Genomic DNA, 17,405 nt, shown 5'->3' on the forward strand with positions numbered 1-17,405 from the left:
CAGCAGGAAGGAGGAAATAACAACAAACCACATTCCCAAGCAAAACAAGGTTCAAGAATCAAATCAAAGTCTTCAGAAAAACCTCTGGCTCAGGGTTGCCATAGCAATCATCAGGTTTGTCTCATTTCTATTCCTAGTGGAAAAAAGAGCAAATACTAAGCAAAAATGCCAATAAGCTTCCAGGGTCTGCTACAGTTACAGGTCTGCACAGATGCCCATAACTTTTATAGAAACCAATGGGTGACCCAATGTCTGGGATTAGTAATAGTCAGTTTATGTTCAGGTTTTGATGGAAATTTAGTCTTTGACTTCAATGGAAGTAAATTTATAGTTATTATAAGTGAATTTCAGTTCTGCTTATCTGTAAGAAGGAAAATCACAAAAAACAGTTCAGAAGCTGAACTTCTCAGGTGTCATTTAATGCACAAATATATTAGCCTGTTGCCTGTGGTAAGCAAGAACAGCCAATGGTAACAAGAACACCTTCCCTCCCAAGAAGAGACTAACATTGGCTCTGTTACCTGCTCGGTGCGTACATCACCTGGTTTTGGTCTTCTTCAGGGAAATGCCCAAAGACCCTCAACAAAATCCTCTGTTTCACACAGCAACTGGAGCAATGCGGAGAGAAATCAAGTGGCACAAGAGCAAGTGTTTGAGAAATGCTGGACCAAAGACTACAGAAGGATGGATTTCAGCTGGACTGTAGTATCATGAAAAAGGATTCCTAACATTCACATAAGTGTATATTTTTTTCCATGCATTTGCCATTTAAAAGGGATATTGCACCTTTGGTTACTTACGTTTTCATTTTATTTTCCTTGTCTTTCGGAGAACTAACTATTAAGTTTAGGTTTTCTTTTCAACTCCTGTTCAAACATTTTGTGTCTTAAAAAAAAAAGAGTTCCAGGAAGGCTGTTACTGGGGATAAACCTGTGCCTGTTTAATTGAATTTCAAACTCTTGTTTTATAAGAAGACATCAGGAGCAGTCCTAGAGTGTGCCTCAGTGTAGTGCAGTGGAGTGCTGTGTAGTGGAAATACTACTGGACTAACCTCCTGTGACCCCAAACTAATGACAAGCACCAAATGACATGTAAGTAGACCTCTCATATCTGTGACAGATGCTCTACTGAATGTTTAGTGAGTCACATATAAATAATGACTGCATAGATAGATTTAGGAGCTGGAACATAAATTTAATGCAAAATTAATAATCCCTTCTGGAATTATACCATTTACTGAGGTAAAAGGGAATATCATGATTTTGTTTCTATTCAGTTGCTCATCATTGTACTGAGAACTGCATTTGTTTACTCTGGAGAGGCGGTGTGCTGGTTTTGGCTGGGGTAGAGTTAATTTTCTTCATAGTAGCTGGTGTGGGGCTAGGTTTTGGATTTGTGCTATAAATGGTGCTGATAACACAGGGATGTGTTCGTTATTGCTAAGCAGTGCTTGCACAGAGCCAAGGCCTTTTCTGCTCCTCACACCACCCCTCCAGCAAGCAGGCTGGGGGTGCACGAGGAGTTGTGAAGGAGACACAGCTGGGACAGCTGACCCCAACTGACCAAAGGGATACATATTCTATACCTGCCTGCCGGTGGGAAGTGGTGAATGAATTCCTTGTTTTCTTTGCTTGTGTGTGTGGCTTTTGCTTTACGTGTTTAACTGTGTTTATCTCAACCCCCAAGTTTTCTCACTTCTACCTTTCCACTTCTCTCCCTCATCCTGACACAATGGGAGCAGCTGTGTGCTGCTTAGTTGCCAGCTGGGACAAACCACAACAGGAGGCCAAACAGTTATCATTTCTCCCTCCCACTGAATCTGTTTCTGTCCACCCAGTGAATTTTGTTGAGCTAAGCAAAAGGCACCACTGTCATTCAGCAGCATGAGTGCATGCCTCAGGGACAGGAGTCCACAGTTCAGTGCCACCTCCCAGGACCTTCTCTATTTTGCATTTAGCAGCTATACAGAGACAAAGTATTCTTGCTCGGAGAACAACATCCTCGTGTGCTTGTCTGAGAGCCTGCATGAACACTCACTCCCTCACTACTGTCTTCTTCCATTCCCACAAAACTCTTCTGACCCTCTGAGAGTATTAATAGCAGGCAAAGATTCTCCCAAGAGAATAACATATACATCTGGAAAAGGCTGAAAACCAACTTGGCTTAAAGTCACCCATATCATGTGCAATGGTAACTCATCACTATGCTTCTGCAGAGGGGGTAAGCAGCAGGAGCCACGCAGGACGTGGGGCACCTCCTACCATGTGTCTCCACACAGGCAGCCTCTGCTCCTGCATGGGAAAGGGCTCCCAGCTGCCAGTCAATGGGTGAGATGTGATACCCAAGCTCCCGGTGAGGGCAGGATATCATGCACAGCTCTGGTGCTGGCATCTGGCTTCAGCAGCTCCTCTCTGAGGCTCCCAGCATTCTTCATGGAGAGCACACATGACCAGCTGAATCTCCGGATGGTGGCCAGCCACTGGGATGCTGAGTTTTGCTGAGCCTGAGACTGTTTCAGGATGGGGTCCTAGCAACATACCTGGTTTATTCTGTGGCAGAGCCAAGAAATGAAGTTTGCTTTCCTAAACATAAAGCTAATTCCCTCTATGCCGGACAACTCATCTTTCTTCCCTACTCCTTGTTTTGAATTATTTTACCCCAGATTTTTTGTCCCAGATTTTTCAAACCAAATTATGTATTTTCTTTCTCTTTCTCACCACTCTCTACCTCCTCTGCATTATCTTACCTGTCTCTGCACTCCCAGCTACTCAGTTTAATGCAATCTTTAAATCTCACCTCACTTCCATGTCAATTCTGACATGTGTTGGCAATGAAGAAAATGAACCAGACTGGGGCTTCCTTTGCAAATGGTTCAATTCCCACTCTGGAAAATAATGCTGCATCTATACATGAGACTGGAAATAGCACAGTGTTAAAGGCCAGCCCTTCAGGGAGCAGTGGACAGCAGTCCATGCAAAATATTTCAAGGAGTGGGTGAGAAACAAAGCCACAAACGCCTCTTCCCAGCAAAAAAACTGCCCGTCGTGGTGAAGCAATGGAAAGGGCAGATCGCTAATAACATACATACTTGTGCCTTGGGCTGACTTCCACAAGGTGTTAGCTGGCAATATCATGTGGCTTCCATGGGAGCTGGCAGAGCTGTATTTTCCTTTGGATAAATCCAAATCTTTTGTTTTCCTTCTGCTGTTATTCTAACACCATTAGCAGGAGGTAATAGCCACATAAAATCCAGAAATGGCAATGTAAAATATTAGTACAATATGAAAAATATATTTTTCCCCAATGAATTAGAATGTGAAAGTTTATTTGCACTTACACAAAAAGAAATGCTGACAAATAGTTATAGAGATGGGTGATTTGAGTAGTCAAATGTAAGAGTTTTATTAACCTCTGCTCTGCTGGAGAATGAGAGTAAGGGGTGTTTTCTATTGCAAACCATTTGCTTTAGTCAGTCAGGCAACAGGCTCAGTGACACACCATTAAAATCTGCTGTCATAACCAAGCCTGGCAACATACATATACGTGTATGTGTACGTATATGTATGACAGAGAGGTTCACACAGTTAACAGGCTGTGGAGGGACTCCAGGACAGCTACCCCTCAGATTTCTATTTTCCTGGCATGCAGAGAGGTTGCATCCCAATTGTGCAGAGGTAATGGGAACAGGGCAATAATTTCAGAGGGGGGCAGAAGAGGGATTGCAACCAGCCTCCTCTTGATTTATACCATCCTGATCTGAGGCCCACATCGCTACAGTACAGTACAGTACATTGTTTTGCTGTTGCCCTCCTCGCTGTGGCCAAGCTGGCCATCCACACCATGAAGACAGTGGGATGGGCTAGCCAAGAGACTGTGGGGTCTCTCATCAGTCCCTTGTCCCATCACATGCCTGGGCAGAGCACTGGGCAGCTGCTGGGAGGCCATTTGGGAGTGCTGGGTACTCTGCTCAGTGACCCTCCCTGATTACCTACAGACCCCCTTTGGAGACTGGCAACCCTCACACTTCTCTGTTTTTTCAACCTGGGACCTGTCTATTCTCCTCTTCATTTTCCCTTTTTGTTCTAGCCCTTTGTCTGTGCAGAAGAGCTGGATGGTTTTGTTAGAGTCAGTCCCTGGCTAAAAGGAGAACAATGAAAGTGGCAGCTGTGTAGCCTTGCCATTATCAAAGAACAGAGGAAGACTGGTGCAGGACTGTGCCTCTCCCTGGGCATATGACACAAAGCAACGTGTCTCTTGACACCCATCCTCTACTCATGTTGCAGGGCAGAATTCAAGAATCACAACACTGAGAGAAGCAGAAATTTGAAGGAAAAGGCAAAGGACAATTTCTAGCAATATTTTATTGGCTTGCAAGCTTTTTTGAGGCAAAGATACCACTCATTGAGTGTGTTTTCCAATCATGAAAGACATAAATAATAATTATTAATTTCACTTTCTTGGCACTACCTCAAAGTTGCATAGGTCTAATGATTTTGATGCATTTTATTCTTAGAACTAAAGCTATTACAGCTGAACATTGTTATAAGAGAGCATCTAAAAAATGGAGACTTCAAGGAGTACTGATATGATCCAAAAAGCAGACCCCAAGCTTATGAGCTACCTACATCATAACATGATGCCTTTCACTCAGCAGGGATCCCTGCTTTCTTCCAAGATTTCAATTTAAGTAGGGTCTTCATATGAAGTTCCTTAAAAAATAACTAGTTTTCTGAGCCTGTCAAGGCTCAGAAAAGAAAGCCACTAACTTCAGAAGGGATTTAGGTGCCTACTTCACTGGTCTTATTCCCAGCATCATTGGTGCTGTGCTGAAAACATATAGACACAATTTTAACTCTGCACACCCAACTTCAATGGTGGTGTCCCATACACAGAAGCAGTTCCTTGGTTGCTCTTGTTTTACTTCCATTTGTTAGCTGCTCAGCTTTGAAAGAAAGGGATGGAAATATAAACAAAAAGTTCAATTTCATCTTCACAGTATAAGCAAAAGTTTGTAAAGCTGTAACAGTGATTTGCCACTGTAAACTCAATGCTCTAACAGATTACAGCAGAATAATACATTGCATCTGGCTTCTTTTGCCTCAAAACCAGTACTGTACATATAATAATTTTAAGATGCAAAAGTTTAAAATAAACAAGGGACCTGAGGCAACATTTTTTAATACAAGTATGTGATTCATGTATGAACGTAGCTGATTCACACTGCAGCATACTTAGGCTACATGCCTCCATCGGTAATGTCAGATAATGTTTAGCTACAGGCCTGCCAGAATTCTGGAAGCAAATGTTTGGAGCTAAGCAAGACTTGAAATTTCTTGTTCTTGGTTTGAGACTAAGCTGAGATCAGAAGGATTGATGTAAAAGGATGTCTCTAAACCATGGCCATCATGCAGCAGCCTAAACACCAAACCCTCCAAAATGATTTCAATAGAAGGGTCAGTGCTTCTTTATGGGCAGCGCAGAAACACACCTGAGCGCTGCAGCCAAGTGCAGTGACACTCAAGCCTGTTGGGCCTCAGAGGATCAGACAATTCCTGTAGCCCAGAGTGAGATGTCTGAATGATGGACTCATCCATTCAGCACATGGATTGCTTTGGATGACATTCAGAGCCACCATTGCACCTCACGTTCAGGTATTTACTTCTGAGTCACTTAGGCACACATTTCTAGGACACCATGCACCAAGTCCCTGTTTTGCACCCATCTCATCTAGCTTCTGCTGATAAGCAAAACAACTGCTGCCCATCGAACTGGGCCTTCTGTAGATTAGATACAAATATTTTTTTATCCTATTTAATGTCTCAGCGGGGCACACGCAGGTGGACAACTTCTGCCTCTGAAGAGCGCAGAGATGAGAGATGTCTCCTTGTTCCCGACCTATCATAGACTTGCATACAAGACAAGATTTGTTTAATACGTTCACAAATCAATTTTATTAATTTAAAACAAAAATAATGAAGAAGAATTCTGTACACAATTGTGGACACAACACACTTTTGTACAATAAGGCCCAGATAAACTGTTTTATTTTTCAGTCCGCAAGTGACTAAAAATTGAGCCAAAAAAAAAAAACCCAGAAAAAAACCCCCAACCCCCCATCACTGTCTACTTTGCTTGAGGAAAAAAAGGCTAATCTTACTCTTAGTTGTAAAAACTACCCACAATGTGCTTTATATATGTATGTGAGCACTGCGTGAACTCCAGCACTCATACTGGGTAAAGCACATGTGCAAGTCTTGGTAGGATAAAAACCTCTCTGTTGGTAATAAAGCAATCCACAAACATTGAATTCTAGCAGCAATATGATTCCTCCAATAGAGAAGGGTGTTGTTTTGTAGCTACATTGGTGCTTTGTAGCTTTGCAGGTAGCTGTTTCAAGGCTGGTGTTTCTAGCAAAAGAAAACAAGAAGAAAAGCTGGAAAAATGATCCAATAAAGCTGAGGCTTCTTTTTAATGAAAAGATTTAAATCGGGCAAAGGGAATTGGTACAATTCAAACCAAAAAGTCAGACTAACAGTTTATCTGACCAAGTAGCTCATGGCCTTCAAGACTAGAAAAGTCACAAGTCACAGACAGACACAGTCTAGGTTTGTCCTGTAAATGGTTATAGACAAAAGTAAATTTGAACTCCTTGGCGATAATTATTTCAGTGTTTCCATTGCCGGCAATGGATGTTATATCTTAGGGAAATCTGACTCCTGGTGGAAGAGGATTAAAAAAACGTAAATTTATACGAGTATCTTTGTTCGATTTCTTCAAAATATTCTCATTTCTAATTTCTAAAAATAATGATGATGATAGTTCCCTTCATTTTTGGATGAGACAAAAGCTATTCTGTACCAGGATTTCAGTTTAAGTCACATTTTAAAAAATATTTGTGTCCTTTCTCTTTTTCTTTATGGAATGAATCTCCTAATTCACTTTTCAATACTCTAAAAAAGGGTTAATATGTTAACTTTAAAAGAGGAAACAAAAGACAGCAAAGGACTCCTCTTCAGTTGTGTTTTATCTGTATTTCCTTTGTGCGGGGGGGGGGAGAAATTGATCTTTTCATAATCAGAGTAGGCGACAAGAAAAAGGCAGAGAAAAAACTGAGAAGAACAAAACCCAATTCCCATTGACACTTGACATCCATGCTTTTGGTCTTGACAAATTTATCTAAAAAAATCCATTATCTACATATTTATATCCAACGCATTGATAAGGCACTGCACAATAGTTTGTGCACACGTGGCCTCATTCTTCACCAACAAGGCATTACTATCTTTCAATAGCATTTACCTTAACAATATGTAAAAGAATCATTCATTATTACAAATTTACACAAAAAATTCTTCCTGTACATGATTGTCTCAGTGATGTACCTATTAGTTTAAATTAGACATATTTTAAACTACTCTGTAATGTGCTAAAATCAAAAGTAGTTGCTGTACCATAAGGCAAAGGCATACAATAGCCTTCAATCCTATTATACATATCTTCAGTTATATGATGTCAAAATATAGTCTGTTCATAAATAAGTAAAGATGTACAGAGTACCCTGGGTATGAGAAACCAAAAAGTAAACCTTCTTTACAAGAAAATTACTCCACTGGTATTTTGAAAAATCTCAGTCTTCATTGTGCAATCAAGTTTGCTGTGTTGAAGAATCGGTGTGTGTCACATTGAAGAGTCTAAAAACTACAAAGCATTTGCAGGTCCTTTGTTTTTTCTTCACAGGTATGAACCTTTTATTTCCTTTTCTATTTCTTTTTGGTAGTAAATACGGTAAAGATGAGTTGTTCAAACACTCACATGGCTTATTTTCGTTGGACTTGCAGTACCAGAGTTAACAGCTGTTCTGAAGAAAAAGACATGCTCCTCCGTTTACTGAAAGGGCAAGGGTTAAGACCAATTGCAGCTGTATGTCAACATGTTGAAATCACAAAGTTCTGTAGTCCAATGCTGACACAAGACACAGGCATCCCATCCACGGGCAGAAGGAGGCTCTGAGGTTTGAAAGTGCTGCTGAGCTGCTACAAGTACTCCAGTTCCAAGGCATGGTGAAGGGCCATAAGGTCAGAGTGGCTTGAGATCCTCCAAAATGGCATAGCATGCTGTGAACAGCACAGACAAGATGTAAAAATAACCCCAAGCATTATGGCATTTAGACCCACCCATTGTCTTTCGCAAGCATAAGGGAATGCTGCAAGGAGAGAAAAAGAGCTCTTAAAACCCTCAAGCCCTTCACATTTTTCTACGTCAGCATAAATTCTCAGTAACAGCAAATCTATTTACTAACAGGAACAATGGCAAACATGTGAGGAGAGCGTAAGGAAGGGAGGGGGTTCTTATCTCCTTATATAAAAATGGATTTTAGCACACTGTGGAAGAAGATACTATTTCTAGAAAAAAAAAAAAGAAAAATAACCTATACATGAAGCATGTGGGTAGTTCAAGCAAAGGAACGGAATCTGATTAAAAGAATAGAGGAAGTGAAAGTATTATCTACTACCAAAACGTGTTTGCTCCTTGTGGAACTGTCCCTGGCAGGTGAGTTAAGAACACAGCCATGGTGATTGAGAATAGCTCATGTGTTGCTCACATCACTTTGAAAGGAATTTTATCCCAGTGGTTTGTATAACATCGCTGATTATTAGCACTGATCTTAAAACATCTTTTCCATATGGGACAATTTTAAAATAAATGCTTTTTTTTCTCTCTCTCTCCCCCCCCCCCCCAAATAGCTGTAATAAAATCTGTCTGGAGTACAAATACATTTGTAAAGAACCTGAATAAACCAAAACCACAAATACCAGGAAAAAGCACAAATTACCTAATCCATGAAGGGTAAAAATCTGATTAAGAACTATCTTTATATTCTAAACCAGGGACTATAGTGTCAGCAAGAACTTTTGCATAAATAATAATACAAAAGATAACTATGAACTATTGTCAGGAAAATATTGTATAAATCCCATGGGAAAACACTTTCAATTCAACAATGTTCTGAAGGCTAACATGATCTTATTCACCTTTTATTGGGTCAGCTTGTGTCCTGGCATCTTTAGGAGGCAAACCACAAGCAATTTATTACCACAGTAGCTTCTGAGTTCCCCAAACATTCTGTCTACAAACTTCTCAGTGAGGCTTTCTTCATCCCGCTTCAGCACGTCCTGAGTAAATTCCTAATTCTATTGAAATTGGTGGCAAAACTCCATCTCTTCCAATTAGCACTTCAACATGGACCTCCTTTCTTCATTCATGTCTTCTCAAATTTTAAGTTAGAGCACAAATTTGAAAACGATGTAAAACTCTCTGTTCCCAGCTGCGTATTTACTAAAAGCCCTGTAATATTACCTTACACCTATCACAGAAGGCAAGCACTTTAACACAGAGCATATCACAAATTTGTCTTTAGAAGCTCAGGTAAACAACTGTCTGTCAGTGTATAAAGAACTATTATTTTAGAAGAATGCTGCTTCAATCTAGATAATGATGTGATGATGAATTGGGTTGAATTTATAGAATAAAGAAGAGATTTTACAAAGAAATGTAAGCATTTAGTAGTGGCAAGTCTCTCTGAAGTCAAATGGCAACCGTGCAATAATCAACTGTTGCTCTTGTGAGAGTCAGAGAAGATAATACGGAATTATTAATAAGCAAGACGAAAGATTCATAAATGATCAGCAAATGAGCACTGTAAGGAATCTGGAAAATGTTCACCCAGTGAAGGACAAGTGTTAGCAAGTAGAGTTGCATAATTAGAAGGACTGCAGAGTAAAGGAGATGGCTTTCAGGGGCTTCACTTCAGTATAGCTCTAGTCTGCCATGATAGAGAAAGTTCCCATTAGCAGATGGAAAGCATTTGATGCGCATCTGGATAGTATATTGTTCTTTAGTTCCATCCAAAAGAAATCTGTTTGTTTGTTTGTTTTTCCCCTAAAACCAGTCCAGGATGTTAATCAAAGGGTAGTGAGGGGGAATGACTGGAAGGTCTGCTTTGCTATGACACTCCTGATCTGAATTAAAATGCAACATGGATGCATCAACAGATGCCCACATTCAGAGTACGCCTAGCTTTTAGAGCAAAGAGATTTCTTCAGGAAGAAAATAAAATGACCCACAAGGAAGCATGTCTGGAAGAGTTTCTGTTCTGCTTCACTTTAGATTGTTACAAAGCCTTAAGAAACAGATGAGTAAATCTCAGCTTCAAGATAAATGCATGAGCAATAGCTGCTTATGGAAAGAAAAATCCAAACAAATTCAGAGGCAATTCAGATGTTGATGGAAAAAACGCTTATATTTCCAAAGCGCTTTTACAGATTCATCCTTTCCTTAAGAAGGAAGTGTTAAACACTGACTACGACACCTACTGTTTCTACAGACAGACTTCCATCATACTGTCTCGACGCTCCACCAGCAACAGAAACTAGATGCAATTAGCTCACTCAGTCACAACTCCATGTCCCAGTGTTTCTTCCCTGTTACGTTATAGACAGTCTATCCTCTGTGCTCTGTCAGGTCAGACACTGATGCTTTCCAACTCAAATATTTCCTGAAGATTCATTTCTTGCACCATGATCAGGAAATGAAACAGCAAGAGCAGAACAAAACAAAAATACCTCATCATGCTCTTCTCTGGACTCTCCAAAGGCTATCTAAAGCATAGGTGCATAAAGCACTTACCTCTTATTTAGGCTGTGATAGCTCCCTGGCAGAATTTACAGCATCTGATAGGGCTATTACATCAAGGACAAACAGGCACAGGCTTGTGCTTGCAGCAAGTCCATGCAGTGTTTGCCAGCCAACTGCACTTGGCCGCGTAGTTCTCAGTAGTGCTGCCTCCCTTTCTTGCACACTGCAGTTTCCTTCTTCTCTCACAGCCTCCCTGCCAGGTAGGATCTACCTGCTCTCCCTTGCCAGCCAGCCATATCTCCCTGCTTCTCCTCGTCAGCTTGGCATCAGCTCTGCCACGATCACTGGGTCAGGGAGGTGTAAACAGCCTAAGACATGGTATGGTGAAGAGTTTGGAGGACGCCTGCATTTGCATAGTGTGTCTGCAGAAGCTAGGAGTCAATGACATGGATGCCCTCCAAGGTCATACATCAAACTAATGAATAGGGAGAATTGTAGTAATAAATTCTTGGCTTCCAGCTCCCACTTCATGCAGCTCCAGCATTATACTGCTTCCCTAGTAACCACCTCAGCATCACAGAGCATACACACACCAGGCAGCTAGGGCAGTTAAAGACCCTGATTGATTTAACAGAAGGTTTAGCTTCTGCTAAATCAAATTACAGTGATTCTTGCTAGATGCCCACATGTAATATCAAGTTTTGGATTACGCTCAGCTGTTTATGGTCAGATTTTAAACCAAAACTTTAAGTGATCGTTATTTTGGCTGTATCTTTCTATTCCAAATTCACTTAAGCATCCTCTGCTTTATTTATGCCCATCTGTGAAAGGAGCATACCTCCATTTACTCCATATATTCACAGGAGTGAGGTGTGGAATGATTCTAGGGAGTTCAATGAAAACAAAGAGGTTGTGTAAACCTCAGGATCATAATTATTTTCAGTTCTCCTGCATACAGGTAAAAAAACAAGCAGCACACTCCCAAGAAATTAAAGCACGGCAGGAACGTGGCGGCTGCACGGGGCTGGAATCTGCACTGGTGCTCTGTGCATGGCTGAATGCAGCCGATTCATATCTCTCTCAGTCTGATCCTACGACACAGCCTTCATAGCCAAAAGGAGGGGAAAAAACCTGATACAGATCTATATATATCTTTATGTACATATTTGTGTATATATGTGCAGTCTCACATGCATGTATGTTCATATATACGGATGTGTTCACGGGGCATATACAGTAATTTTCACCTTATCTAAAGTAACAAATGATTGTACAAAACTAAAACATTTAAAGTAACAAAACCATCATACCAAATCTTACACGTTATTCTTGTATTAACATGCCCCATTTATCCACAAGTATTCAGCCCTGTCAAAAGTGGCAACACATCCAGAAGACAGAAGGACAGAAGTACACAGTGACTGGGAAAGAGATCCTTTGTATATATATTTACTAAATATTGCCTTTAGAAAGCCATCCTTGCCAACACTTAGCACACATGTCATGTACAACACGTGTCTTCTATTCTGAACATGCTGAAAAATGCTAGTATCTCATTTGCTGCTGTGGGAGAATGGATGACAAATGCTAACCACTAATAAATAAGCGGTGTAACTGGATGCTGTACTATCTAACAAAACTATAAGAACACTTTTCTTATTGCATATTGGAATATGCATCCAGACTGGTACTAAACCAATGATTTTGTACACTATTTCAGTATCTTCCAAGTAAACATGAAGCTCTTGTCTTTTAAAAAACATTAATAGTTCTGCAGATGATACTTGGTAATAAATACATTTATGAAAATTTTAATGATTTGTGATGGCATTTTGAAATAAAATATAGTGGCAAAGATTGAATTTGGGTTTGGTGTGTAAAACATGAAAAGTGAAATTATTAATTTAATAAATCTAATAATTGCAGTATTAAATAAGTCAGAAAATCAGATATTTCATTTCTGACATAGAAACAATGTTATTTTTCAGTGTATAGGTACTAAAAGAAACCAACTTCAACTATTTTCTTCAACAAAATAAAGTGTTTCAATTAATACATGTGCAAAATAAAGCCATTTTCTGAAAGCAACTTTAAAAAGTGCAGACTATACTCCTTCCCTTAAATGAATACATATTTGTACAAAAACTTTACTCCTGAGATTTGTGATGGATTTGAATAGAAAACTCATCAGTTTCTGTCATCTTTCACAGTATTTTTGTTGTGTTCCTGCCAGATTTGCTAAGCGGTCGTCTTTACTTCCTACCCTAAACCTGACCAGCACAGTATGACTGTGAGCTTAAAAGCAGTGGCATATTGGATACCCATTTATATTCTATTTATTGCTCCACAAAGATTTATGATTTTTCCTCCCAATTTCCCTCTGAGGCAGCAGGACCATTTTGGAGACAAAGGGAGAAGCCGATTTGCCCAGGCTCTCCCGAATCACCTGATGTAAAATCCAGCTTCTCAGTGCAAAAAGCCTCCTTCTTTGTCTCCTCTCACAAATTAGAAATCCTTTGGAGGATTCTCCTAAGTAGAAAAAGTCAGGAGCTCAGGGGTTTTTTTCTGCCTTATGAGTATTTCCCTACTGTGTCTCCAAAGGCAAAGGCAAAAGATGAGCTCAAACCAAACCAAAACAAAACAAAGCAAAACAAAACACAACTAAACAAAACAAAAAATCACAAAACACAGAACAAAGCAAAGCAAAACAAAATGCCAAGACAATGGAATCTCTGCCAGAAAACCCCAAGCAACTTATTCTGCGAATAGCTGTGTCACTGCAGTGGCACTCAGATGCAGTGGCCCTGACCCACACAGCACCCACAGGGATGCCGGCAGCAGTCCCAAGCACCCCTTGGCTCCCACACTGGTTTCTTTCTACCCTCTTTTCCCTCTTTTCCCAGGGAAGCTCATCCGAAGCTAGCTACCTACTCGTGAACCCTGGCATTACAGCCAAGCTGGCTGGTTGCTGAACTGATCCAGAAGGGTACGATTATTTCTCAGTCTGCAGTGCAAATGTCATGAAAATTTTAATTGTCTTATAAAATATTTTGCTGGAGGTGAATGCTAAACAAAGGTGTTGATACCATGGCTTGTCCTGTGCTATGTGAAATGTAAGAGCATGTGGTTTCCTCAGTGGATTGTATTTATTTTCGTCAATCAAAAGAGGCATTCTATTAAAAAAAACCCAGTCTATCATAAAAAGGTTTCTCAAAAGAGCAATGATACATTAAATGCTATTAAAAAGTTTCTACTATTGATTTTTACAATAAAGCCAATTAAAAAAAATAAATGTGTCCTTTATTTTTCCTATTGTTGTACTGATCAGGGCTTTCTGTGAATGAAGGACATACATAAATACAAATTTTGTTTTATGACAAAGCAATTGATAAATAATTAGTAAATATCAAACCTTAACTTTCTTACCTTCTAAGCTGGAAAGTTCAGTTCTTTTTATGAAACAAACACAGAATTAAAAAATATCTCAAATTAAATTCATTTGAATTTACATGCTCATTTAAAAATAGTCATTATAGTTTATATGTAATCAATGAAATGCTGTTTAAAGAATAGTGTATTGTTTACTAAGTAGTGTAAAGAAACGTACATATACTAAGAGCTTCACCTCAAGCCAAACCCCTTCAGCAAAGCACTGTGCAAAGGGATGACACAAAAGCCATTCCTATCCTGAGAATATCACAAAACCCAAGGTGTTGATGGGAAGGAAGGTAGGAAGGAACCAGCTAACAAAATTCAGGAGATAACAATGCAATGGATACGTATACATCATGCCACTTTGGATTGCTGGGATTTAGGTGTTTTTTGGGAGGGAAATCTGTTTTGCTTGCACACTCTCCAGTGAAGGTCTAGGCTTTTAGTGTTTTCTAATAACAGTGATACCATTTATACCTAAAACAGGGCATCCATCTTCAAACTGAAGCACAGCCTACACTAAGGTGCATTCCCATGCTGACTCCTCCTACTAACTCTAAAAACAACCTGAGGGGCAAACAACCAAAAAGTCATCATCTGAGTTGGGAGCACTAGTTGAGTTCCTAGTACTGCAGGGCACCACGTGGTTCTTGCTCTTGCAAGATGCAAGACCCAAATTTAAGAGGCAAATACTGCTTTCACAGTGTGATATGGTGGCTTCTTTTTCAGTGGAGTAATGAGCAGGACAAGAATCACATAAGCATTTTCCTTAATCAAAATAATAGTTTCTGCAGAAAGACAGGGCTGCTCGTCTACTTATTGACTTCTCTGGCATTGCTGCAGCAGATAATATAATCCAGAGCATCTAACATGCTTTGAATCTGAAAATTCCTTCCACTAAGAAAGCATACACAGAACTAATGGCACAAAGGAACTTTCTATACTGCTACTTGTCTTAGCAATTGGAGAGGCTTTTTCTTACGCTTTTCTGAATCACGTTTCCTGTTGAAAAAAACCACTGAATTAGATAATGTTACCGAAAGGACTACTCCTTCCATTATCATATACAACACTATTTCACCGACCACCAAAAAAGGAACAAAGAGAAGAATTTTCCCCCCTCCCTGATCTTAAATGCAGCTTTTAAAATGTAATCATTTACAGCGGGAAAACATTTCTCTACAAAGATGAAAGGCATTTCTGAAGGAGAAAGGAGCAAACTGTTCCCCTCAGTCGACCAAAGGGATACATGAAACTGAGACTCTGCGAAGTGCCAGGACGAGCCGGGAACCTACCCGCAATGCTTCAGGGGCACAAAACCCAGATTTCATGAAGCAAAACCATTCAATGGTTGTTAAAACACCATGCAGACTAATTAGTTTCACTTCTCCAATTTAGGAAGTTATAGTGGAAACAGATATAGAAGTACCGGAGAGAGTTTCATTGTAAAAAAAGCAGCTGTGTGAAAGCAATACCTGTAAAAGGATGCAAGAACAGAAATGCCCATTTTCCTACTCTTTCTCTTACTGTTCAAATAGCCAATATTATGCCTCATTCTTCAAAGCAGAGTATCTGCTGTATTTGGGTAGAATAGCAAGACTAGGAATACTGCCTATTTTAAGTGGGAAGTACGGGAGCTTACTGGAGCTTTTTATGGGGTTTACACCACACCGGGATGAAAAAAACGAATTTTTGCCTTCTTACCAGAGGAAAGCAAAAAAAAAAAGGACACAGTCAAAGAGTATCCTCTGGTCAGTTAACTGAGGTTATGAACAGGATAAGCCACAAGTAGTTACCTGAACACAGAACCCAAATTATTGACGCACAAAACCCCTGAAATTTATGCATACCTACTCCAGGCCTACATACCTTTTCAAGATGTGACATATAAGTATTTCATATAGTGAAATTGCACACTGCCTTTGACTAGTAAGAATTGCCATTTTTTGCTTATACTCCTAACATCCTATATGGTATTTTGGGATGCCAATGAAAACAGAACTATTAGTTCTTGGCACAAAAGCTGAGGTCCATTTTCAGGCTCCTTTTTGAAATACACTGAACATACATAGCTAGCTTAATGTGTCTTCTGCAGAACGGCAGGGCACATCATTATCTACAGCTTTATGCAGCTTTCTACTAGATATAGTCAAAACATATTTCATAAAGCAAAAATACAAACCCCAAATATCAATGCATGCTGTCCCACGTCAAAGGAAAGACAATTTTGCTTTCAGACTCCTGATATCAACCCACACTGAAAAAGGGCCATTACCTTTTTTGCGCCTTGCTCTTCTTCGACACCATCCCCTATAACAACATACACTACTTTTCTTCCAAATCTTTGAATTATTCGCTCAAAACAACTTTCCTTTCCTGAAAGAAAAAGATCAGGCTATTCAGGATAGGTGGTGATGGGATGACATCCAATAAATAACTTTTCACCACGGATCTCCCCAACACTTTGAATATATATATAAGCAGAGCTACTGGGAGAGAAGAGCCTCTCCCATGGGATGGTGTATCAAGGCTGATTGCAGCTTTACTCCTGCCACAGCAACTGACAAGCACCCTTAAAATCTGCTCTGTGAGGTCCTTTAGTACACACACTATAGCAGACATAGCATACTAGAGGTCTACAATATCACCTTTCTTGCCTCCTTCCCTAATCTGAGACAGGTTTCTGGAATTTCCGTACCAGGAGAATTCTCTACTGGCTGTTTATGGCCAGTATCCCGAACTGAGCAATGTGATTGAATCTGAGTTGAAATTCTAAGCTTTTTCAACACAACCTGTGACAAGACTAATCACAGCTCCTGACTTAGAAGGTCACCCAAAAGATTTAGATTTAAATGCCTGTAATCCAATATGTGGGCAAGATCCCTGATTCTGCACCGGGATCCACTAATGTGGTTCACTGCTTCACTGCACAGACCTAGGGAAATGATCTTGGTACTCCAGTCCTACATGTAGGCACTGATACTGGTAAACTTCAGGTAGTGGTAAACCAGAAAGAAAGTAAATGCTTACAGCTGAGTTTTATCAAATGTCCCCATTCTGAAAGATCACTTCAGTCTGGTCATGGTACATGCTTACCTGTGTGTCCACAGCAACCAATAGGGAAAATTCTACTTTTTAAAATAGTTTTTTCAGCTACAGAACAACAGCAGTGTGAGAATAAGTAAGTTGAAATTAAAGAAAGGTTTCTAGCCAGCAGAGAAGCCAAACTACTAAATGACAACCTTTAATAATACTGCCAGGCATAAGAAACCTCCAACCCTAAGCAGGTTGAAACGGTGCGTGAAAATTATAAATCATGTCATGTTAGAAAAATCTCA

The 17,405-nt window shown here is 39.9% G+C and overlaps 1 protein-coding gene across 7 annotated transcripts in view; it reads right to left on the bottom strand.

The window, feature by feature from the left end:
* Nucleotides 1–6,907: 6,907 nt before the first annotated feature.
* The window catches only part of EYA1 (EYA transcriptional coactivator and phosphatase 1), an 82,666-nt gene continuing 72,168 nt past the window's right edge, over nt 6,908–17,405 (bottom strand). For all 7 annotated transcript variants that reach the window (XM_010019817.1, XM_010019816.1, XM_010019815.1 and 4 more), the window contains 2 exons: nt 16,343–16,443; nt 6,908–8,114 (listed from right to left, as the gene is read on the bottom strand). In XM_010019817.1, coding sequence (XP_010018119.1) covers nt 8,034–8,114; nt 16,343–16,443 — 182 coding nt within the window. In that variant the 3' untranslated portion in view covers nt 6,908–8,033. The remainder of the gene's footprint in view (nt 8,115–16,342; nt 16,444–17,405) is intronic.

Source organism: Nestor notabilis, unplaced genomic scaffold (assembly GCF_000696875.1).
Source record: "Nestor notabilis isolate BGI_N333 unplaced genomic scaffold, ASM69687v1 scaffold878, whole genome shotgun sequence".
NCBI classification, from domain to species: Eukaryota; Metazoa; Chordata; class Aves; order Psittaciformes; family Psittacidae; genus Nestor; species Nestor notabilis.